This window comes from Natrix helvetica (genome assembly GCF_964273705.1).
Source record: "Natrix helvetica genome assembly, chromosome: 4".
NCBI classification, from domain to species: Eukaryota; Metazoa; Chordata; class Lepidosauria; order Squamata; family Natricidae; genus Natrix; species Natrix helvetica.
Window position 1 is genome coordinate 117,163,569 of NC_138550.1, and position 26,255 is coordinate 117,189,823.

General features: G+C 39.3%; 1 protein-coding gene across 6 annotated transcripts in view; it reads right to left on the reverse strand.

Moving 5' to 3' along the window:
- The window catches only part of PTPRM (protein tyrosine phosphatase receptor type M), a 471,605-nt gene that overhangs the window by 15,409 nt on the left and 429,941 nt on the right, over positions 1-26,255 (reverse strand). For all 6 annotated transcript variants that reach the window (XM_081950797.1, XM_081950796.1, XM_081950795.1 and 3 more), the window contains 5 exons: positions 4,947-5,063; positions 4,366-4,520; positions 3,258-3,393; positions 2,709-2,858; positions 2,325-2,498 (listed from right to left, as the gene is read on the reverse strand). In XM_081950797.1, coding sequence (XP_081806923.1) covers positions 2,325-2,498; positions 2,709-2,858; positions 3,258-3,393; positions 4,366-4,520; positions 4,947-5,063 — 732 coding nt within the window. The remainder of the gene's footprint in view (positions 1-2,324; positions 2,499-2,708; positions 2,859-3,257; positions 3,394-4,365; positions 4,521-4,946; positions 5,064-26,255) is intronic.

Sequence of the window (26,255 nt, forward strand, 5' to 3'; positions counted from 1 at the left end):
AAAATATGCCAATCCATATAAAAAAGGGGCAGTGTTTTAATCACACTGTTGTCTGCCATGTTACTTTGTATGGCCTGAGGTGTACTATTTGACAACTCCTGTGTGAAGAGGAAACAGCCATGAAATAAGGCTGACATCTCTAGCCTGGTTCCCTCCAGATGTATCCAACAGCTGTGGGTCTTAAGGTCTATGACAGTGGTGGATTGCTGGCGGTATGCCCCGGTATGGGCATACTGGTGCCTGCCAGGAGTACCAGGTACCTTTCTGGTATGGTGCTCCGGAGGGCCCACCCGAGCTCCCTACCTGTATTTTAACTCTTCGGCACTTCCGTGCACGCACACGGAGCGTACAGCACCAGCGTGACGCTCTGCCAAGCAGCTGGAGCATCACGGAGGCCTCACAGAAGTAAGAACGCACACGCACGCTGCGCGTGTGTGCATGTGAGAGATGTTAGGCCCCGTTTCACCATACCGGTTGCACTGGGATCTGAAACCCACCACTGGTCTACGACTGTAGGGCAGCAGGTTGAAGGAAAGTGGCTATTGCAGGCAAGGGCTTTGCTAACTGCAATATATGTAATGTACAATATATCTTGGATATTGTAGGCAACGTCAATCACTAGCATAATCACTAATGTGATACTCCCACCTTTTGAGCATACAATCTTTCCACGTATCTTTATTATAAATGATGTACGTGCTAACTGTGAAACTAGTATGAGAAAAGATTGCTTTCATGGAATATTGTTGAGAATGTCTTTGTTCTTTTCTAAAGTCTGCATTTTGGCATGTCTGTATACATGTGTGACAGCCTTAATTATTGCTGTTCCAAAATGTCAGAGATACTCCACAAACCTCTAAAGAGTGTAAAACATACTTAAGTGTCCTTTTACTTAAGTGGTATAACTGTATTAAAACTTTCATATCTGCATTTAATGTGGATAGCGGTAAAAGTATCCTTAGCAAATGTTCATTCAGTTAGAAAAGAATCAATTGACTGAAGTAATGGCCCGTATATTATCTACGCCAGCAGGCTTTTTTCCTCTATTCATTACTATGAAAATGAAAACTAAAATTTTCTCCCTATATTATTATGCTGACTAGCTACCTTAAAGTCTTGTTTTATATGTGTGCATGATACTGTATGCATACAAAGACACACACACACACGCACACAAACTTTGAAATAAGCCCAAACAAGAATGTATATATTTATAGCCTTAGCTTCATAATGAGATCCTCTTCACAATTAATATGCATACATTACATATGAGGCATACTGATTACATTCATAATTGCATGAATCTGTTTTGTTATTTATTTAGATTTGTTGAATGAACTGAACCACTGGTAGTATGTTTTAAGGACACATCTGCATGGTTCTTGACAATAATATAAATGCGGTTTGCCATTGCCTCTCTATAGATTTTTTTCTGGCTTCCCTGTTCAGTCTTCTTCTTCGTTTTTTGATATTTTCCTGTTCTTTTATCCATGCACTGTTGAGGTCTGACTCTCTTGAGCTTTTTTGTGATCAGCCCACGTCAACTAAGTATTGCAACTGGCTAATGTAATATATGAAATTTAATCTATGTTTCTGACTCATTAAAAAACATTTATGCAATATGAAGTTGGCTGGACTATGATCCCCTCTCAACACATATTTTCATTATGATCCCCTCTCAACACATATTTTCATTATATATATATATATATATATATATATATATATATATATATATATATATATATATATATATATATATATATATATATATATATATATATATATATATATATATGCTGGTTTTGTTGTATTCGGGTCTTGTATTCGGGTCTTTTCCCGTGTAAGGTTGAGATTGTCTTTGCAACGTTTCGGCAGGATCACACCTGCCATCTTCAAGCTGTGGGCTTAAGCTTAAGCCCACAGCTTGAAGATGGCAGGTGTGATCCTGCCGAAACGTTGCAAAGACAATCTCAACCTTACACGGGAAAAGACCCGAATACAACAAAACCAGCATATATATATATATATATATATATATATATATATATATATATATATATATATATATATATATATATATATATATATATATATATATATATATATATATATATATATATATATATATATATATATATATATATATATATATATATATATATATATATATATATATATATATATATATATAACTTATATTGAATGTATTGGAATGTTTAAGATTTTTAAAGTAAACCCAGAAAGCATATCAGAAAGATTTGAGCCCTTTATGGGGCCAAGCTTCTTGCAATTTAGCTAAGAAAACCAAGACAAGAGCTTACATCCATCAGTGCAGCATTAATGTAATTACTGCTTTCTCCATCTATTGTGATAAGGAAAGGCAAACATCTGTCTGGAGGAAGAACATCCATACACCGATTCTTCTCATGATTCCGGGGTAAAAGTGCTATGCTGCAATCTTCTACCCGAAGGGTTGGGGTCACCATGTTTAGAGTCTACCAAAATAAGATAACATGAATTTGACAGAAAGTTACTCAAGAGTGAATGTCTTCAGGGTTACATTGATTTCCAGGGAATTAAATTTGAAGAGAATTTATGCTTCATAGAGTAATATAAAAAAATTAAACTAGCTAAATTTAGCCCTACAATAAAAGGTCATTGGGCAATATTTGGTTTTTTGAAATGTGCTTCAATCATTGACTTACCCTAAATTCTTCTTTGATCTGACTTGAATTGGTTTGAGGATCAAGTTTATTCATTTCATAATAGACTGATCTAACTTGTGAAGCTAGAACCGAGGTATCTCCACATAGACAGGCTTCCAGTATTGCATCATGTATAAATACATACTGTTCCTAGAGAAATAAAAAAAATATATCAGACAGTTGGAACAATGTTCCATAGCCAAATCTAACACATACTCATTCTATCTGGCATAATTCCAAATTTTTAAAACTGTTCAGTCTGTTTTCTTATTACAAGTCTAAGAAAATAAGAATTTTAAATGCCTGAACTTGACGTCCACGACCTAGAGGCAAAAAATGGTAAAACCCAAAATATTGGGTCCAACCATGTCTAGCTTTTTGAGGTTAGCTTTATGCTGCTACTTTGTAGAGCGTACTATACAATCGGGCTAAGGAAACTCACGGAAGAGTTGTAGGGTACCTGGCATTTAAATTTCAATATGTGACCAAACAAGAGGATTTTCATTCTATCCAATACGAAAACTGAAAATGAGAGAATGCTTAGAATACCTCTGTTTGCACCATGTTAACTCTTCGAGATCGAAGTTCTCTGACACAGTTGAATATATCTACAACTCCTTCTCTTTCTGCCATGTCTAACATAATGTCAATGACAATAAAACATCCAGTTCTGCCAGCACCTGCACTGTAAACACAAAAGCACAATTATTATTATTTTAACAATAGCAATTCCTTTCACCAAAATGGAAATATTATGTCTTTCTTGAGTGACATGCCAAAAAAAAAAAGATCACAAGAGCACCAGCTACACACTTTAGTGTCCTGGTGAAGGCACCAAGCTAGAAACCGGGAGACTGAAAGTTCTAGTCCTGCCTTAGGCACAAAGCCAGCTTGATGGCTTTGGGCCAGCAAATCTAGGGGAAAAAATCCACTGAGAATGAATAAAATCTTCTCAAAATGTCAATTTTAAAGAGTTTTTAAAAATCACCATAGTTGAAGAGAAGACACCCTTTTCTTGGGAAAAAACAACTTTATGTTGCAAAACATTTAAATATCCAAAATATCATCTTCTGAAGCTTGCATCTGCCTTATGGAAAATCCCAGTTGGAATTAATTGAATCCAATTGAAATAATAACAATAAAGTATTCTTTAGGATTGCAGTAATATTAAATTTCCTCTCCAGGCCTGGAATGATCCTGTTAATTATCAATGCTGCTTGCTTTTAAAAATCCATTTGTCTAATCCTAAAATGTATTTAGCCACACATTTGTTTGGTTAACAGTATTGCATTGTTATATTGGGCATGCACCTTTTATGAATGGTGGCTCAAATAAGTAGCTGGTGTGCCAATGACTGTGAAATGCCATAATGGAGAAATATATTCCAGAAGCTTTTGGAAGGACTCTGTAACATTTAAATTGGGTCTAAATCTAATCAGATTTTTCAATCTGTTGCAGTTGAGGAAGATACATTCATAAAACAAATATTATACATCATTATTTCCTGTTCATGAATGGTATTTCATAAACTGTAGCAATTAAAAATATGACATACAAATTAATTGCACCCAGATAGTTCCAGCTGTGCTAAATTTAAAAAGGATAAAAAGTGACCAACATCTTTCTCAACTAAAGAAGCCAAAACAGGTCAACTAACCTGCAGTGTACAACTAGTGGGCCGGCATTAGGTGGGCTTTTCGATTTGACCTGCCGCACGAATCCGAGAAGACCCGTAGCATGGTATGGTACACCATGATCTGGCCAGCCAGTGAAGTGGAACTGTCTGATTTCTCTGATTTCATGGGCGCCTCTCTGTTATTTGGTTACAAGAGAAAAAAAGGAAAAGGAAAAGCAGCAGCAATGAGCATTTTCAAATGACATAGAAAGAACATACTCCATTTACCCTCTTTTAAAATTTGAGGACTTTTGGAGTTTACCCCCATCTTCTACCTTATTTGCTACCAGAAAAGAGATTGGCATGATGAGGAATAACAACAGGCCCAAGATAAAATACACATTGCTTTCTCTGTCATTGTTTTGTCATTTTGATTATGTAAAGCACCCAGAATCTGGAACTGGACATTCTTTAAATCAGTGCAACAAAGAAATAGGGTAATCGGTTAAAGACAGTCAGCCTTTAGCCAGAAACAATTTTTGAACAAGAATTTAACTTAAAGGTGTCTTAATTTTAACAAGACCATGGCTAGAAACATTGAAAAAACTGTTATCTTTGCTCACCTTTTCTACTGCAAATGTTCGAATCACATATTCAGCGAGAAGCTCTGTCTCTATTAAGGTAACTTTAATGTCTTTATATATCTCAGTGTCATCTGGCCAGTATTTGCAGCACTTGACCTTTCAGAAACACAAAAGAAAATTAAGGCTTTTTATTTTTCAGTTTGAAGCATTCCTTTAAGCTTTTTGTATTGATTTGTGCTACACAGGCTAATGAGACATAAAACAATCACACTGTCTACATAAGGAATGGACCATAGTATTGAAACAAATGCATCTTCTTCCAACAAAAATACTGGGAGTTAAAGACAGGAGTTTGTTGTTTTCCAAAATGGGGGAAAATGTGTACATGGGCATGCACACACAAAGACCCTTCTGTTCGTGCAGTCTGTTTCTTTCAACACTATCACTACTGAAAAAAATATGGCAGTATTGGTCCCAATTGGATTAGCAGGTGAGAAAGTTGAGCCTGTAGCGCAGTGTTTCTCAACCTTGGCAGCTTTAAGAATTCCCCAGCCGGGGAGTTTGAAGTCCACGCATCTTAAAGTTGCCAAGGTTGAAAAACACTGCTGTACTGTATTGAATTGTGCACTTTTGTCTTTGATCATTTCTCTTCTCAAATGCACCTGAGGAGTCATGTGATTGTCTGATGAAAAGTCCCGAAATCATTACTTCTGATCATATTTGTCTACTTTGGGCATTTTATTGTGAATTCTGTAACGTTTCCTAAAATTCCCTTTGAAAGAATTTCACACAACTCTGCTGTCAGGAAACCAAAATCACAAGGAACACCTGTGGAGGCTCACTGTTTCTCTGCTGTATGTCTGCTTGAAAATCAAGACATGAAATCACATTCTGGATTTAATATTTCATAGTGGTTTATCTCTTGTTGACAATATGCTTTACCCTGCTTTGCTCAGAAGTTACACTTCGCATTATCGATTGGGGCAAAATCTATTGGTGACCCAATTTATTGTGGTCTATCTCTTCCATAGGTAAAGTCTGATTAACACCAGTTTATTCAAGATCCATATAAAAAAAGAAAACAGCTGCAAGAGAGGGCTTCAGTCTAACTTTAACACAATTGCTTTGAGATGACTGCTTGCTAATTTCCATTGTGTTTTAACAATGTTAAAAATGGCTAAATTCCTCACAGAACTGTGACTTCCCTGTGTGTGTGTGTGTGTGTGTGTGTGTGTGTGTGCAAACATACCATACTGCACTGTGGAATTCCATCCCCCCTCCCTCCGATCTAATGGCCAGGTTAGCCAGTGCCTGGCCATTGGCAGATAAACAGAAGAAAGGCAGGAGATAATTAGTTCTTATACAAAGGAACAATAGATCGTTTTAAGAAAAATGATCTGCAAAGCACTTGCTACTTTTGCAATGTCTTTACTTTTGTAGGCGCAACTAATCTTGGGTGGTAATTATGAAAGCGAATATAAGAAGTCCGATACCAGAATGTAAATAAATTATTAATGCAAATGTTCATATTTCAAGGAGCATGGAACACCTTTATGTGGTCTATGTGGAAAATCATACTGTTTTAGACACTTCATTAAAATTTCCCGCATATTGTCCATATGTGCAAAATGATGGAGCAGCTTTTACATAGGTATATGTCACTGTCTTTGCATATTTTACACATAAGAAAATGGCATATAAGATATTATGCATGCACAGAAGCATACAGCATACAGTACAGATTCAATCCACTGCATCTGAAGTCTGTAAAATCAAGATCTGTTAAATTGAAGGTTTATTGTGATAAATTAGTGGAAGAGACTTGAATGCTTAACAGGTTTGCGAGATTACAAAATTGGATGGAACAATTAACAAGTAAACCTTAGAAGAAATTCAAAAAGGTCTTAATAGGTTAAATAAATGGGCTGAAAATAACACAACAAAATGTAATTGGAGACAAAAAAGTGGTTTTTTTTTTTTACTGAAACAGAAATGAAAATGCACAGACACGGAATGGTAAATATGTGGTTTGGTAAGAGTGTTTATTTAAAAAGATATAAAGATAAAAACTCCAAATCAGGCTTAACTTTTGGTGACCACATACTGCTATCCTTGTTGGCAGTAACAAGGAAGAGATTTCCCCCCCAGAATGTCTTTCTAATTCCCATGGATCTGCAGTTCAAATGTTGAGCCATCACAGTGCTCAACTGGTTCAATCCTGCTCCCAAAGTTATTGTCTATTTGACGGTTAAAAACTCCCTAACTTTCTAGTAGAGCAGTTCAACAATAGAAACCATTATCCAAAAAAGGATGTAGGTTCCTGTTTGTTACAAGCAGAGCAATTCTCCCTGCCTGGAGCAGTTTAATTTGGATTCCTACACTGAATTAGATCATTTAAATGACTTTTCCCCATTCTGTGAGTCTATGATTATAACTCCCAGGACTACTAGTTCACTATATATATATATATATATATATATATGTGTGTGTGTGTGTGTGTGTGTGTGTGTGTGTGTGTGTGTGTGTATTGTGTCACAACCCCTGGTATGCCCAAATATGGGAGGGAACACACTGCTTCCCCTTTCTGCCCTTCGGCTCTCTCCAGGAGACCATCCAGGCAGAAAACCATATTTTTAATGTTGCCTTTGTTACATTTGTGTTGTATTTGTGCTGATAAATAAATAAAGGGAGACTAGTATAGATCTATTTCAAATTATTTAGCTCTCATCAGCTAGCCATACCCTTACTGGGATTTGAACCTGGGCTGTGTTAGATCTGGGCAACGAGAGAACAGACTGCGGGCACGTAGTGACTTAACAGCTCTTTATTAGTAGTAATAGTGATCCAGCTTACTCTGTGGCCAGAGGGTTCCCCTTTTATAGGAGTCGGGTACGCCTCTCGACCAATCAGAACGATACCTGTTTCCCGCGGTAGCAGCGGACCAGAGAGGAGACTTGCCACGATATATGTTAATATCTAACACCCCTCCCCTTTTAGACGGCACATTGCGGTTTGTTATATAGTCTCTAAGGTACGTTGGTGTTTGCCTTACGCGAGTGGAACGTCGCAGTTCGGATTGATCGGAAGTAGTTGCAGGATCGGTTTCCTTCTCTATTTCGCGTTCGGAGGTCTGTAGGCTTTCGTTGCTTCGGCGCTCGGGGATCTGCTGGCTTTCGTTGCCTTGGCGTTGTTCCGTTTCGCGTTCGACCTCTTGTTCTGTCCTGGGCTCGCAGGTGTCGTAGTTCTCTGTGTTTGGGCTCTCGAGTGGTTGACTCTGTATTGGCAGGTAGCTCTCGTTCTCGGTTCGTAGGTCTGAGTGAGCCAGGCGACCCCATAGTTGGTCGATGTGCCTTTTCCAGTTCCGCCCGTCTTCCAGTTATAGAAGATACGATCGTGGACCCGTGATGCCAATGACCGTTGCCGGCATCCACAATGTTCCCCCTGCATAGTTGTGGGCGTATACCGAATCCCCTATGCTAAAACTCCGAATTTTGCTTGTGGAGTCTGGGGGTGCTGTGGCAGAGTAATTTGGGTGAAGACGGTCCAGGTGAGACTGTAGACGGCGGCCCATGAGTAGTTCAGCGGGGCTCCTACCCGTTGTGGCGCTGGGGGTAATGTGTTGGATTAATAGGTAATGGTCAATGCGTGTTTGCCAATCACCTGGACCCATCCTAGTGAGGGCCTCTTTTGCAGATCGCACCATTCTTTCCGCCTGTCCGTTTGATGCCGGATGGAATGGCGCGACGAGGGCATGCCGAATTCCCTGACCTGCTAAATACGTTTCGAATTGCATGGCCATGAATTGGGGCCCGTTATCGGAGACCAGGAGGTCGGGTAGGCCATGAGTGGCGAAAAGTCGCCGTAGAACCTTAATGACTGCCTCTGCCGTGGTTGAAGTCATTAGGACTACTTCTAGCCATTTGGAGTATGCATCCACAACTATAAGGAAAGTCTGACCTTGAACTGGCCCTGCGAAGTCGATGTGTATCCTCGACCAGGGTGCTTTCGGCTTCTCCCATTCTGTGGCGGGCGCTTCCGGGGGTGCTGGTCTCGATTCTTGGCATGGATCGCAAGTGGCCACCCATTCCTCTATCTCTTTGTCCATGTTTGGCCACCAAACGTAACTTCTTGCTAACGCCTTCATCCTAACAATCCCCGGATGACCAACATGTAATGCATTTAACACATTTCTACGTAACGCATAAGGAATAACAACTCGATCCCCCCACAATAAACAACCTTGTAACACTGAGAGTTCATCCCGTTTTGACCAAAACACTTTGAATTCCGGGCCCACGTTTCCCTTCGGCCACCCCCTCCAAACCCAAGTTTGAACTTGCTTTATTATATTGTCTTTAGAGGAGAACCTTGCAACGTCGCAGGAAGAAACCGGTCCTGAGTCCAAACAGTCAATGAGCAGCACCGGTACTTCGGGAGTGGGGTCTGGCAAAAGGTCCGGTAGAGGGCAATGGCTGAGTGCGTCTGTGTGTCCTAGAGTGGAGCCCGGTCAATGAATTAACTTGTATGAGTCCACCTGGTCATGCGTGGAGAAAGGGAGACGGGAGTGGGGCGGTTTCCCGCCAAAAGTCCCAACAGCGGTTTGTGATCTGTAATCAGTTCAAAATCGCGGCCGTAGAGGTATTCGTGGAAACGTTTTACTCCAGCTACAGCAGCTAACGCTTCCCTGTCCATCTGGCTGTAATTCCTCTCGGCCGATGAAAGAGTCCTGGAGTAGAAAGAGATGGGTGCTTCGTTCCCGTTTGGCATCCTGTGGCTGAGGACTGTGCCGACTCCAAAAGGTGATGCGTCGCAGGTCAATACCAGCGGTAGCGTCTGGCTGTATTGGACTAACAGCGAGTCAGTGGTGAGCAGGCGCTTTACTGCGGCGAAAGCTGCTGCTTCGGATCGTCCCCATCTCCATGTTGCGTTCCTCTGGAGTAGTCGATATAATGGCTCAGCAACGGTCGCTTTCTGTCTCAGAAAAACGCTGTAGAAGTTAAGTAGTCCGAGGAAGGCCTGCAACTCGGTCTGATTTCGTGGTGTGGGGGCGTCCTGGATCACCTTTATTTTCTTTGAAGTGGGGTGTATTCCCTGACCATCGATTCTATATCCCAGGAATTCTACGCTAGTCACGTTAATTTGGCATTTCTCCTTTTTTAGGCGGAGGCCCTTTTCTCTGATTCTGGCCAAAACAGTTCTGACTCTTTTTAATAGTTGCTCCTCGTTTGCAGCGGACACCAAGATGTCGTCGAAATAGGGGACGACTCCCGGTATCCCTTGCAAAAGCCGTTCCATGACGCTCTGGAACAGACCTGGAGCAATACTCACACCGAATTGTAGCCGGTTGCATTTGAATGCTCCTCTATGCGTCACTATAGTTTGGGCCTCCGCTGTGGCGCTATCCACGGGCAACTGCTGGTAAGCTTGTGCCATGTCTAACTTAGCAAATATCTTTCCTGGCTCCAACGAATGCAATAGGTGTTGTACTACTGGCACAGGATATGCGCTTTGCTGTAGGGCGACATTAATTGTGCATTTATAGTCCGCGCAGATGCGGACTGATCCGTCTGGCTTGACTGGGGTCACAATGGGAGTTTCCCAGCGCGCGTGATCCACCGGCTCAAGGATTCCTTGCTCCACTAACTTATCTATCTCCTTATCTATTTTTGGGCGGAGTGCAAAAGGCACTCGTCTCGGTTTAAGTCGGATTGGCGCCACTTTGGGGTCTAAATTGAATGAGATTGCTTTACCCACATACTTACCAAGACCGGGGCTGAACACATCCTCGAACTCCTTAAAAATCTGCTCAGCGCTGCTGTTCTCCAAGGCGTTGATTCCGGTGACTTCTAGCCCCAAGGATTCGAACCAATCCAGTCCTAGGAGGTTTTGTAACGGTGCGCTGGCGATGGTCACGGGCAGCTGGGCTACGATGTCCTTGAAGCGGATCTGGAACGTGCCTTGGCCCACGATGGGGACTCGGTTCCCCTGGTAGTCTCGTAGCAGGATGTCTGGAGCGCGTAGTTGGCTCTTTTTGAGGCTAGGGATAGCCTGTTTCATGGATGCCCATGAAATGATCGTCAGGGACGATCCTGTGTCAACTTCCAGCTCGCAAGGTGAGCCGTCCAAGAGGACTGTGACTTTCAGCTTTTTAGGCCGCTTGGTGCGGACCTGACTTATTGTTGTGAGATACGTTCGCAACTCCTCTCTCTGGGTCAACTCTATCTCAGCATCTGTATCCTGAAAATACTCTTGTTGAGCGTCTTGATAGAACGCTCTCTCAGCTCTTGGTGTGTAATCTCTCTGGGAATACGTTCGCTCAGCTCTTTGGGGATTTTCTCTCTGGGTAAACACTTGTGGATTTCTCTCTGGGCGCCCTTTTTGGTTTCGCCAGGCCCCTGGGTTGGGCTTCTGTTGGCGGTACGTAGGTGGCTGCCGTGAGGCAGGGACTCCGCTCCGGCACACTCGTGCGATGTGCCCAAGTTTGTTGCAGAGTGAACAAACAACGTTCCTGAACCGACAGGTAGACCGGGGGTGATTCCCTCCGCAGCTTGCGCAGGGCGGCAAACGGAATCCGGGTCTCCCCCCAGGCCTCATGTGACTGCTCCGCATCAGGTGACTGTCCTCGAACTCGGGATCCTCGTAGTCGGGGTTGGTGTCCTCGTAGTGGACTCTGGTTTGTCTGGGTGCTGGTTGGCTTGTGTTGAACCCGCGTTGTATGCTTTCCGATGATCTTTTCGCTGACTCGGATGACCTTGCTTCGTTTAGTGCTATTTGTAGGGTTAAATTTGGATTTGCCAACAGCCTTTTTTGTAGCGAAATGTCTCTTAACCCACAAACAAATTGTGCCAGGATATGCTCGTCCAGATCCCTGAACTCGCAGTTAGTTGATGCCTTACATAGGGCTGCAACGTATTGATTGATTGATTCTCCCGCCTTCTGGTTCCTCGTGTTGAATTCCTGGCGGCAAACGTGGCGGGAAGGTTTTGGCGCGTAATGAGTCTGTAGAGTCTGTTGCAACGCCGCCCATGATACTGCTTGTATCGGAGTAGGTGCGGTGAGGTCTCTGGCCGTATTGAAGACTTCTTTTCCACAGTATCCGAGGAAGATGTTTTTCTTTCGTGCGTCGGTTATCCCCGTGTATTCATTCGCTTCGAGAATACACTCGAACCGAATCATGAATGCCTCCCATTCGTCATTCGCTGGGTCGAATGGAGCGGGGGGAGTGTGCATCGCCATTTTCCTCGTTTGAATTTGCCGCGCTGCGGTGTCCTGAGATGGCTGCCGGAATTTCTGCCGAATTCCTGGGCTGGATCAAATCCGGAGATTCTGAAGTAGCGATCTTCGTCCTATCTGTCTCTCGATCCCATCCTCGTCGCCAATGTTAGATCTGGGCAACGAGAGAACAGACTGCGGACACGTAGTGACTTAACAGCTCTTTATTAGTAGTAATAGTGATCCAGCTTACTCTGTGGCCAGAGGGTTCCCCTTTTATAGGAGTCGGGTACGCCTCTCGACCAATCAGAACGATACCTGTTTCCCGCGGTAGCAGCGGACCAGAGAGGAGACTTGCCACGATATATGTTAATATCTAACAGGCTGTATACATATTAGGTCTCCTGGAGTGAGCCGAAGGACAGAAAGGGGAAGCAGTGTGTTCCCTCCCATATTTGGGCATACCAGGGGTTGTGACACAATACATACCTATTTCCCTAGCTTAGCTGATAAAGGAGGAGAGCCTGTGGCTTAGTGGCTAATACATCTGCCTAATATGTATACAGCCCAGGTTCAAATCCCAGTAAGGGTATGGCTAGCTGATGAGAGCTAAATAGATTGAAATAGATCTATACTAGTCTCCCTTTATTTATTTATCAGCACAAATGCAACTATATATATATATATATATATATATATATATATATATATATATATATATATGTGTGTGTGTGTGTGTGTGTGTGTGTGTGTGTGTGTGTGTGTGTGTGTGTGTGTTTGTGTGTGTTTTCGTAGATTTTATGCCCACGCTTGAAGATGGCAGGTGAGATCCTGCCGAAACGTTGCAAAGACAATCTCAACCTTACACGGGAAAAGACCCGAATACAACAAAACCAGCATATATATATGCTGGTTTTGTTGTATTCGCGTCTTTTCCCGTGTAAGGTTGAGATTACTCGGGTCTTTTCCCGTGTAAGGTTGAGAACCGTGTAAGGTTGAGATTTTCCCATGTAAGGTTGAGATACACGGGAAAAGACCCGAATACAACAAAACCAGGAAGACAGCTGCCTTTGGTGTGCCTTCTAATTTATTTCTTATTTACAGTGATCAGCAGTGTCTTTCCGGACTTTCAGATGAAAGTCTCCCCTGTGCTCTTCAAGGGATTAATAATGGGGTCATTTACATGCAAAGCAGATGCTCTGCCACTGATTTAGTTGTTTCTCCCTCTTGTCATTATGTTATAGGAAAAGTTATTGCTCAATGGTAGAATGTAGAAAGACTTGTAAAAAGGTCCCTAAAACATGTCTGATGGGAGAAAGGCTTGGGAGAAAAAGGATTTAGTTACTTACTCAGGCTTACAGGCCATTTTTATTGCAAACAACATTAAGTACTTGTTGTGGCATCACACAAGATTGGTGAGCAGGAAATGGTGTGGACCCTTTTTCCTCGTTGCACATACTGTTTCCCTGAAAATAGGACCTCCCCAGATAATAAGCCCAATCGGGCTTTTGAGTGCATGCGCTAAACTAAGCTCTCCCCCTAAAATAAGCCCTCCCTGAAAAAATTGCCAGACAGCAGCAGCTATGAGATGATCACGCTTGCAGCCTCCTGCACCTCAAAAATAATAAGACCAAGTGCTTATTTCAGGAGTCAAAAGAAAATAAGACCCTGTCTTATAGTTGGGAAAACACGGTATAAGGGCAGGAAAGGTTACTTAGCCAGCAGAGGCAGCATGCACAATTAAAGAAAATTTGTATTGATGAATTCCTCGGCATGCATGCTTAGAAGTTACTTAGCAAGCTTTGTAAATTGCACCATTGTGCTGTAAATCGCTCTCACCCTTGAGCCTTTTATGTGTATTCCTACTTGTAACAATTAAGAGAAAAAGTACAGCAGCAGTTCTGTGATCTGACTCCTCCTGAGACGAGAAGGAGCAGCAGCAGCTGCACAGTAGAAAAGGTGTTTCCCATAAAAATATTCTTAGCAAAGGATCAAATGATTCCCAAGTTACTGACAAAATGTCATCAATCCATCCTCAGGTGTTGTTCCGCTAGAGATGATGCCTTATTTAACATTCCCCTTAGATCCACTATCTGTGATCAAGTCTATGATAAGATCTGCCATCAAGCCATCGCCAAGTGTTATTGTTTATATACTGTCTCTTAAAAAGGGTATAAAAAGCTGCTGAAAGTTTGAATCTTGGTGCAGAACTAATCTTGGTGCACCTTTTTTCAGAAAAAAAGGTGCTTTGCAATTAGGCTCTAGCACTAAGCCACTGTTATTCTGGGTGTTCTCAGCGAGAGGAGAGATACAGTTTGGAATATTTTTTTTATTTCTTGGTAACTCTAATATTTATTCACTAAAATCCTTTTAAATATTTTGCCCTGGTTTAAGCTATTATCTCTGGATGCTAAAGAATTCACGGTATTATCTCTGACCTAGCCACCAGGTGGCAACACAATGCTGTACACAGTTACAATATAGTAAACAAGGAAGATATAAACAATAAGCAATAACCTAAAGCAAATAATAGGTGCCTTCCTGTTCATCACACTGAGAAATAGCATTTTTAGTAAACAAAAATCTCTGTTGGGTGGGAACCTACCATTATCACAATTCCTGAAGGTTTTCTGAAATACAAGGTCTCGGTGGCTTTTCTAAGTATCAAACTGATTGCTGTGATCTCGCCCTTGGTGGAGTACTGTTTCAAAGAAAAGGGGTACTGCTAAACAGGCACATCCTTCAAGGGAAGGACTTGAGGAGTGCCCTCCCTATTGGATTTTTTTTTCCACAGGCAGAAGCTACTAGGAGAAGCATTAGATATCCAAGTCCCAAGTCATTTGAAGTGACAAGCAGCACCCTGAATTGTATTGCAAGTCACTTGTAACTAGCACAGCTCGTGGAGAAATGGTATTGCCTGAATGAAGAGATGCCCTTAATTTCTTGAGTAGCTGCTACTTTCTGGACCAATTGTGGCTTCTGGGTGGTCTTCAAAGGTAACTTTATGTAGAGAGAGTTGCAAGAGTCCAATGAAAAGTGATGAAGATGTTAAGTGACTGTGAGCAGGGTATCTTCATCCAGAAACACTTGATTTAGTGCCAAGATTCAAGTTGTGCAAAGACCTTCTTAGCCATAGCTGCCATTGATCCTCAAGCAGGAACCTAAGAATGGATTTGTCCAGAATCAAAGATGGAATATTATTGATCTTGATTGGTTTTTGAACCCATGGCCATTCAGTTTTGTGGAAATTAACTTTATCATCCACTCACAGCCTCCGAGCACCGTGGATAGCACTTCTGTCCCTGCATTATCTCCTGCTTGACCCAAAACTGAGATATACAAGTAGATATAATTGGCATCCTCATGACTCCTAGCTTGTGCTGATGGAGTCTCTCCAAGCGACTTCATGCAGAATTATAATGGGTAATTGAACTCACTTTGCAACGGAAGGCTTTAGGTTTGATCTATTTGCTAGATATCTTTGAAGAACATATTACTGCAAAATGCAAACCCTGGAGGGTATCCAGAAGGATACCCTGATCAATGGTATTGAAGGCAGCTCAGAGATCAAGTAGGACTTGGATAGTTGAATTCCCCTTTCCACCCCACTTTTACTACAGGTAATCTACAAAGAAAACAGATCAAAACAACCCATTTCCCCCAAGGTACATTGGGGGGGGGAGGGGCAGACAAGGTGTCCACTACCTCTTGTTTAAGTGGACCAGATTCAGATGTATAATACATAAAGAAATTATAAAAAATAGATTTTAATTTTGAATTAAGTGTCCTTCCCTGGCATTTTTCAGATCTAATTTGCACATTTAATGTACCTTACGTAAATTGGACCATCATATTGCCTGACGAAGGGGGTAAAGAGAAACTGATTTTCCCACCCTTTGTGGACTCAGCAGCCTCCACAATTTCCTGAAAATGAACTTCTAGAAGGCTCACAGACTCTGATAAATAGGATTTAGTAGTTTGTTGCTAACCGGGAAGAGATACCTCAGGCACAGATGTTATCTTCCAAGTTTATACTATATTTCTAGAGGTCAATACACTTTCCACTTGATTTATGGCTCTTTGCCACAGCGAAGCAGGTTCAATAAGAGGACCAGGCCATGATTGATGCTTCTACTGAACTATATAGCTATGTGAATCTGATAATCTACTCTTTCTATCTAACTGGTCCTACTCTTTCAGCCTTTAAAAAAAAATAAAAAGTAGTGTTCGTATCAACAGTCTTAAGGGTATGCCAAGCATAGCTTTTAAAATCTTGCAGATATCAGGATATTTGTGGGGTCACCTCTTCCCACTGGTATCTCTGCCTGCCACACATGTTCTAGTCTGATGGGACACTTAGGGTTTCGCTTTGAAACATAATCCTTCATGATGGGAATCAGAAGATGTGCCTTTTCTGTTGCAATGCTGACCCTCTGGAATGATATTCTCTCTGAGCTACCGTTGGACCTGATCCTGTCGCTTTCAGGATGGCACTAAAAACTGTTTTCCTTGGATATTGGAACCTGGTCCCCTATTAATGTTGGATTTTAAATGGGATTTTTCATCTAGTTTTTTCTTTATTGCACATTAGCCAGAGACGCAATAAGTAGGATGGCCATTTGCCAAGGACTAATTTAAATGGACATTTAAATATACAAATAAATGAATAAAATAATTGTAATGCAAATTTACATTTTATGTACAACTTCAGCACATCTACATTTTGATATATAAATGTTAGCAAAACATTGATTTACTGTTGTCATTGAAGTGATGGGAAAGATTTCCATTTCCATTTATATCTACAGGTAAGGTGAATAAGGAAAATGATATTAAATCTGGTTAAAGAGTTTGGCACCAATATGTATAAAACACTGCCAATGCTACTTAATTCAAATTTGAACAATATACGGCATTAGTTGATAAAGAAATTTAGGATTCAGAAATATGCATTACTTTAGAGAACTACACTCATTTACTGAAATAAATACTTGCTATTCACTTAATCTTAAAACTGATCTTCAAGACACTTTTGATGTAAGATAACATTATACATTATACCCACTATTATGCAGATGTTGGAAATTTAAATAATAAATAATGGACATGGCAAAAGGAATGTAATGTATGATACGAGGGGGATAAGAAAAACAAAGATTGGAAGATTATAATCATTGGTAATATTCTAAAACAGCATTTCTCAAGTTATCTTTCTGATGTTCTGGAATACATAGCTCATAGTTATCTTTTTTTCTACAGCTTTTATACCATATGTTCACCTCTCAGAATGTTTTACAGGAGGATTGTAGAGTAAAGGTGACATGATATAACCATAAAAAGTCCAAAATAATGAACACTGTTAACTCAATAAGCGTATATTAACACTCTACATGGGACTGACCTTGAAAAGCATCCAGAAGCTCTAGTTGATTCAAAATGCAGCAGCCCACATGGTTTAGGATTCCAGAATCAGTATGTCTGGTCGTCACTAAGTGAACCCTTACTAACTTTTTAAACTGAGGAACATGAGATTGTTTTTATCAATTTACCACAGTCTCTCTTATAATAAACTCCAAGTGGAAATGTTTTTGGCAACCATTTTGGAACTTCAACCAATGTCAAAGATGGAGCTCAACTTTACTCAGTGTAACCTTATTATTTTTTATTCGCTGTACAATTGAATTGTAGTGAATTGACTACTGAACTTAATATTTAGAATGCTAACAATCCTGCATTCAGCTACCAATTTTTTTAAAAAAATTCTTAAGTGTTTTTTTTATTCCCAAACTCAACCAGTATCAAAAGTGCTTAGCATTACTTTTGCGCTACTGTATGAAGATATCGGTTCTGCCCGGGAGTGTAGGATCCCATTACTTAAGACACGTTTCAAAATCTAAGTTCAGCATTTTATCATAGGTCGTGTATCACAACATTTAATCAATGTTTATGATATACTGGACTATAATCTAAATAAATAAAATTGATGTTTACAACTGGTAAACAAAAGTTTCAGTTTTTATATGAGCAATTTCAACCCAAGCTGAAATCTTCATTAAAATGTTTGTGTCAGTCTCTCCCACATTCAAATCCAAATGTCTAATATTTGCTCTCCTAACTATTATTAGGAAAGAAATAAGCTCCTTCCCTTTGAGGACCATATACACAATTAGCAGCCCAATTCATTTAAGTATCTATATATTTGAATATATAACTTATGAGAGGATTGAATATATATGGTGATATTGCCAAAAACAATCTGTGACATAAGTTTCTCTTGTGATTTTGAAATGAGATTGAAGCTTATATGTATAATTATGAGAACCCAAATATGCAGATAGATAAACAGATTAAGTTGATTGTTATGAAGCAATAGGCTATCAAGCATTCAATATCATTCTTCAATGAATTCTTAAAAGCAACATGGCTTCAGAAATGGCCATATATTAAAATGCAATCAAATAAGTACCAACCCATCCAGGTGTAGAGAAAACAGATGAATTTTAGCATTGCTTTTGAAATGATAATCTGAGTACCTTCCTTATCTCTTACCAAGTCAGACTTAATAAAATACTTTTCCAATTCTATAGGTAATTTCATTTACTGAACATTCAAAGTTGCGACACTGAAAAAAGTTACTTGTTTTTAAAATTTAACAATTGTTGCAGTATCCCCATAGACACAGCATCAGATGCTTGGCAACTGGCACGTATTTATGACAGCTGCACTGTCTCAATGTCACGTGATCACCATTTGCAACCTTCCCAGTTAGCTTCTGACAAGCAAAGTCAACAGTCGAAGTCAATTTGCTTAACAACTGCATGATTCACTTACAAACTGCAGTGATTCACTTAACAACTGTGGCAAAAAGGTCATAAAATGGAGCTCAACTCTCTTAACTGCCTTACTTAAAAAACAAAATTTTGGGGTCAACTGTGAACATAAGTAGAACATTTGGTAAGGCCACACTTGGAATACTGCATTCAGTTCTGGTCGCCACGATGTAAAAAAGATGTGGAGACTCTAGAAAGAGTGCAGAGAAGAGCAACAAAGATGATTAGGGGACTGGAGACTAAAACATGAAGAACGGTTGCAGGAACTAGGTATGTCTAGCTTAAGAGAAAGAAGGACTAGGGGAGACATGATAGCAGTGTTCCAATATCTCAAGGGTTGCCACAAAGAAGAGGGAGCCAAGCTATTCTCCAAGGCACCTGAGGACAGAACAAGAAGCAATGGGTGGAAACTAACCAAGGAGAGAAGCAACTTAGAACTGAGGAGAACTTCCTGACAGTTAGAACAATTAATCAGTGGAACAGCTTGCCTCCAGAAGTTGTGAATGCCCCAACACTGGAAGTCTTTAAGAAGATGTTGGATAGTCATTTGTCTGGAACGGTATAGGGTTTCCTGCCTAGGCAGGGGGTTGGACTAGAAGACCTCCAAGGTCCCTTCCAACTCTATTATTGTATTGTATTGTATTTGAATAAATATATCATAATGTGATCATTATGAAGTGATCATAATATAAATAGAATAAGTTTATAATGATAATCAAGCAAAGCAATTAGTATATTTTAAAGCTCAATATGTTATAAATATGGTGCTAATATTGTACCAAATGGTAGGTACATTAATATTGTAGTAGATAATGCACTTAAAATTAACTTTCTGATTATCTACAGTATGCTATATATTGGTAGCTGATTTGAAGTAATTTGTGTATGTGCTAAGTTAAAATTATTCATTATTTGTAATACTTTTTAAGATGAATTGATCCAAGAAATGAAAATATTTAAAGCATTATATACCATGAATGTTGGCTTACAGGAAAAAGTGCACTTGCTTTGGGTTTGAAGTTTCTGGATTCAAAAGTATTTTAAACAAGGAAAGGAAAGGGAGTTGCCATTTGATTTACAACAGAAGTCATTTACAGTCACAGTACTGTATATTAGATTTTTAATCTCAGTTCTCCAAACTGTCTTCACAGTGACTGTGAGTAATGACTACATTTTGGTACAGTAAGTGACCAAAGAAACTAGCTGAGTGTACAGTTAAAAAACTGCTGAGTGTATGAAAGAGTACATAATAATATATCTGATATCACCAAGCTCAGTATTAGCTGAATAGTTTGTACTAGGAATCATAGAGTGGAGAGGGCCATTTAGGCTTACTACAAGAACTCAAGTTAAAGCATTCCAGTCAGATAGCTGCCTAACCCTATTAAAAGTATATAACAACTGGACTATGCTTTGGACAAATCTGTTGAGGTATTGATGATTTCACTTCCAGCTGGGTGGCTCACGTTGACAAGGAGAGAACCATCAATTCTCAGGGCAGACCAAACTGTTATATAAACATTAAACAGATATTTCTGACTGGTGGAAAAGAATGGCGGAAACTCCATTGACCTGAGAAAGTGGTTGGAAAAGGTAAAAATATAAACTCTGAAACTAACACTTTTATGGTCTGAGGCGTCAATAACCGAGGAGGCGCTGATTCAAGTAAACGTTTATTAACAGAACAGCTACTGACAGGCAAAAGGCAAACTGACCCCATCTGACAGCTATTCATATGTGTAGCTGTCAGATGGGGAACCAATGGGAGATTTGTTTTTGTCCCGCTGGCCGGCAGGCGCATCAGGACCAATCAGAGGCGTTTCACACAGCGTCATCTGCTGGCCGCGCCGGCTGAAACACAACAAACACATATGTAACAGGTACTCTGATCTAATGGTTAAGGTCCTGGGTTGGAATAGCAATGGCACTTAGACTTATACACTGCTTCACAATGCTTTACAGCCCTCTCTAAGCGGTTTACAGAGTCCGCATATTGCCACAAACAATCTGGGTTATTTTATTGATCTTGGAAGAATGGAAGGTTGAGTCTACCTTGAGCCATGGGATCCAAACTGCCAAACTGCTGGCAGCCAGCAGAAGCCTGCAGTACTGCATTCTAACCACTGCACCACCGTGGTCCCTGGAAACGGGAAAACTGTGAGTTTTAGTCCCACCTTAAGCATAGAAGCCAACTAGATGACTGAGCCAGTTATTTTCTCTGAGTTCTAAGAATGAGGTCCTCACAAGATCACTTCAGAAAATATCTACATCCATCCATCCCTCACCCATCCTATTTAATCAAACGAAAAACTGCAGGGAGTTTTCCTATAATCACTAAGAGACAGATTTCATTTGATGAACCATAACAACAACACTGTAGATGAAAATCTGAAATAGATCTGCCTTCCCCAACTAGTGTCCTTTAAATATTCTAGATTATAAACCTCATAATTCTATTTGGTCTTTATAGCTAGGAAATGTAGAAATTGTTATACACTGCAGATCAATATTATCAACTTTGGAAGTCTACAACTGACATATAGAACTTAAAACAAAACTAAAACAAAACAAACAGCTTAATGTTGAAATAAAATAAATAGTACTTTATGGTGATAGCATGGCATCTTAACAGAACCAACAAAATTTCCAAATAGTTAGAAATAACTATTCTAATTTATTCAGTATTGGATAGACCCAATCTTAAATACAGTAGTCTACAGTACTTCAAACATAATACTACTTTGACTTATCAGATCTGGGCTGCAAAAACAGAAATGACCACTACATAAAAGTAAACAGATAAGAGATTTCTTGTCACTTTGCTGCCATCTAGCAATTGTTTCAGCTTTATAAAGCTCAGATTTGTTTGCCTTAATGTAGATTAACTGGCATAATTCATAGAAGGGTAACAAGAATGGTCAGAGGATTGTAGGAAGAGTGCTCTGGGAAAACATGGAAACTAGGTGTATGTAGCCTTTCGAAAAGAAGAATGACAGAGAATGTTATGACAATCCTGAATGGGTAGAAAGAACACCAAAATCTCAGGGTTTTGTAAGTTTCAGGAAAAAAATATTTCAGTTGAAGGTTAGAAAAGTATCTTCTAAGAATAAAACCAGCAAATAGCAATCAGGAGTTCGTGAAGCAGTCTTAGGCAAGACACTATTTTAGACTTTGGAATGAAGGTAGCTGAAAGATAGCAATTCATTCATGTTCTATGGTATATTTATTTATTTTAAAGGATGACTTTAAAATATCTCTCTCTGTCTCTCTCTCTCTCTGTGAGTGAGTGAATGAGAGAGATAGAGAGAGAGGGATAGGGAAGGAGAGAGAGAGAGAGAGAGAGAGAGACAGAGACAGAGCTGCAATGATAATTACGATGAAAATATGAAAGAAAAGAGCTTAAATGGTGATGTCACAATTATTTTGGCCTAATTGTGACTAGCTGCAGTGGCCTATGTCATCTTCAAGGCCAAAACATCAAATTAAACCATGGGAAATATATGATAGACACATGCCAGAATATTTCAGTGACGTTTTGTATGCAGTAAAGATTCTTATCTAGCTATGCCATGCTATATACTGGAACGTCTTCGGATAAGTATGAGTCTAGTACAAATGGACAGAACTTGTATAATGTTATCACAATGCACACTTCATTATTTTGGTGTCATTATAGTTAGGAACAACCATTTATGTAACTTTCTTTCCTTTCTAGAAATAAATATTCAAAATGTTATTTTATGTGGTGTATGCACAATGTAGAAAAGACAATGACACCACTTTGCCTAAGGACAGTAACATGTAAATTCTGGATTCCCTCGTTACCTGAGGACCTTCAAGGATTATGCAGTCCTCAAACTAAATGTTTGGCTTTTGAAATGGATTCGTATTCAATATATTAAGGCTTCAAGATTTAATTCCACACAGATTTTATATTTTCTAAAACAGCAACTTTTGGGGGAAAAACGTTTATAAGAAAACCGACTAGGGCTTTTTCAGCATTACAAAGGATACTGTGTGCACATATTTCCTGCTATCGGGCTCAGTGAGGCAACTAAGGTTGATCTGGGAACATCTTTATTAAATGATTACAAAAGATCTGCCTAGCATCCTAGGGAACAATGGCCAATTATTCATCTTAAGGATACCTTTCTTGGTATGCATGATGGAATAAAGCCAACTTCTTCCTGGATGTAGATTTAATAAGCAGATATTTTATTTGACTGATAAAACATATTGTCTTATTTACTGATCTGCCAGATTAAAGATGATTTTAAACTGTTGAGCTTTATAAAGCATTCTCTTTACAGCAATATATCATGTCTACATAATTTCCATTGGGAAGCAGATTATATATTGTTTTTCAAAAAATGGCATCACTATGATAAATGAATAAAGAAAATGGGTACATTTATCATTATTTGTTGTTCCATTTGTGCATAATTAAACAGCTGCTTAAATGTTTTATTGTGAAATGATTGTATTGTCTTCAGTCAGCATATAAAGAAATATATATGCCTGAGGGAGAACTCTGCTCACAATCTGAACTGTGATAATTATTTTTGTTGCAGTAACTCCCATCCCATTGTTCAATGTTTGCAGTATAATCCAAATCTTTCAGAAAAATCTCACTGGGTTTAAAGCAGCTATTTCTTATTTTGAAAACATCATATGAAGACAAGTGTTACTAGAGAAGACCCTGAAGTTTGAAAACAAGGAGGTTAAATGCTATCACTGATGGCACAAACAGGAGCGTGTAAGAAGCAAAAGAAGCAATTCCCAATGGTCCTGACAAAATTACATCTATTGGGTCACAAACAGGCTAATTAACTGAAGAACAACCATAACAATTCCAGGTAAATCATCTATGGCATAATTCTAAGTGTGCCAACTTGAAAGTAAACATTTAGCCTTGAGTTGCAATTGTGTATAAATGATGAATGTGCATAAATGATGAACAGGTAACTGCTAAAACGTATAAACTCTGTTAAGATTTTAAATGGAAGAAGAGCAAGAGAGCATGGTAAAATTGATCCTGAAACTCACATTATCTTATAACTCGAGAGAATGTTTATAAAATCATGTGCCATTGATATATGTCACCAGAGAAACTATCTACAATGTATAAAAGTATTCCTAATTGTTGTTGGAAAAGTCAAAAGAAGGGACAGTTTACTATGCATGACAAATTGGTTGAAAAGTGGGTGGTGGTGGACACAAATACCTATGATGATACAGAGTTTTAAAGATTAGCATTCAGATGAAACCAGCATTTTTCTTTCTAGGACGTAGAGATAGTCAATTAGAAAAGGTTTATGAATGATCGCTCTTCTATATGCTAAGGGATTGGTCTTCTATATGGAAGATTGCAGAAATACTCACCATGGAAGACTTGATCGTAAAGATTTCAGAACTTGCTAAACTGACTTAGGTAAGGATAAGAGAAAGAACAATAACGACTTTTACCCTAGCACACAAATCAACTAAAGCCCTCCAAAACATCCTAAGTAAACCAAAACCAAGCAGCTCTAGAAAGAAAAACAAAAGTCATCTATAGCATATAATGTAAGGATTGTAAGAAAAACAGGCAGAAGATTATAAGATCCCATCTGTAAAGACCAACTACCAGTCAGAAGACATGATGACAACTCCTTAGTGGCACAACATGGACAGACTCAACCATGGTTTCATCTAGGAAACTGTGAACATGAAGCCAAGTTCAAAAACACCAGAGAATTCCAGGAGGTCGGGCAGGCAAGCAAATTGGCCATCAACCAGCATACACAGATAAACTACATCTACATACCACTCAAAAGACACAATAAAAAAACCCAAAAGAAAAAAGACCAAAACCAGCAACCCATATGGGCAGAAATTAACACTAATATTAATACTAGAGCAACAATCAACTTAACAATACCCCAATCAAGGAACTACCAATGCATACAAACAAGCTAACAGTAAACAACAGTCTAATCGAGGAACTGTCAAGAACACTCCTACCAACACTGACAGGGCAAGTCACTAGTATATAATAAATAAGAGCAACCCATGGTGCCTTATAACATTGATGCTGATACCTAATTTGGTAACCAGGAAACTTCTGCTCAGAAAGTTGTTTCTATTGGAACTATTTTATAAAACACCGGAGACTTCACAATTTACTGATTACTATGGGTTGAATGAAATAACAATGTTCAATGCACCTTCAACATTTAGTCATTCCGGCTACATGACCACAGAGACGTCTTTGGACAGTGCTGGCTCTTTGGCTTTGAAACGGAGATGAGCACCACCCCCTAAAGTCAGGAACGACTAGCACATATGTGTGAGGGAAACCTTTACCTTATGGGTTGAATATGGGGAAGAGGAGAAACTGTTTCAATTATTTCTATAACTGCTATAAAGAAGATCAGAAGTTACTTCTTTAAGGGTTTCTTTTTGTTTCTTTTGCTTTCTATTATTGTCAACATTTTTGTCTTCATCTATCCTACTTTTTCATATTTTTGTGTTTAGCTTTGTAAAAAATATAACAATCATTAAATAAAACATGTAAACATTTAACCTATACCAACAGGCATTATAGGAATCCAAAAACAGCTTGCTTTTTGCCAAAGGGAATGCTATATCACACATGAAATTTGATTTGTAACTGACATGAAATTTATACATATTTGTTAGATTTATAGCCTGCCTTTTCCTTCAAAAGTGCTTTGATATAGCATTCCATTTGTAAACATAGTTTACAAAGCATTGCCTCCTCCAATTTTTCCTCATAACAATGACTTGGCAAAGTAGCCTGAACTAAGAAAGTATGATTCACTAAGGACTTTATATGGTTTGGCTTAAACTTAAACCCGCATTTCCTCAGTTCTAGACTGATACCTTATCCAGTACAACCCCCTACCCCCAAAAAACAAAACCTGAGCATATATTTCACTGCATACACGTCTGTACGTGCATGTGTGTAAATATAATGAGGTAATTATGATGGCTCTACATAGAATTAATTTCTTTTTGCCCTCAACTAATAACATGCAGGTAGGCCAAATTAATTTATCCTTCATTTATCCTGAATAATGTTTCTGAAATCATTCCTGTAGAAGCAAGTGGGTAAATAACAGGACAAAATTGCTTATCCATTCTAAGACTGAGTAAGAACCAGTGCCAAGTTTAGATGCTACTCCTACTGAATTAAGGATGAATGAGATGTGGAGCAATCTATCACCAGGTAGAGCTCAGGTTTGAGGTGCTCAGACTGATAAATCAGGCCAAACTAAATCCTCTGGAAGTCAGACTGGAATCT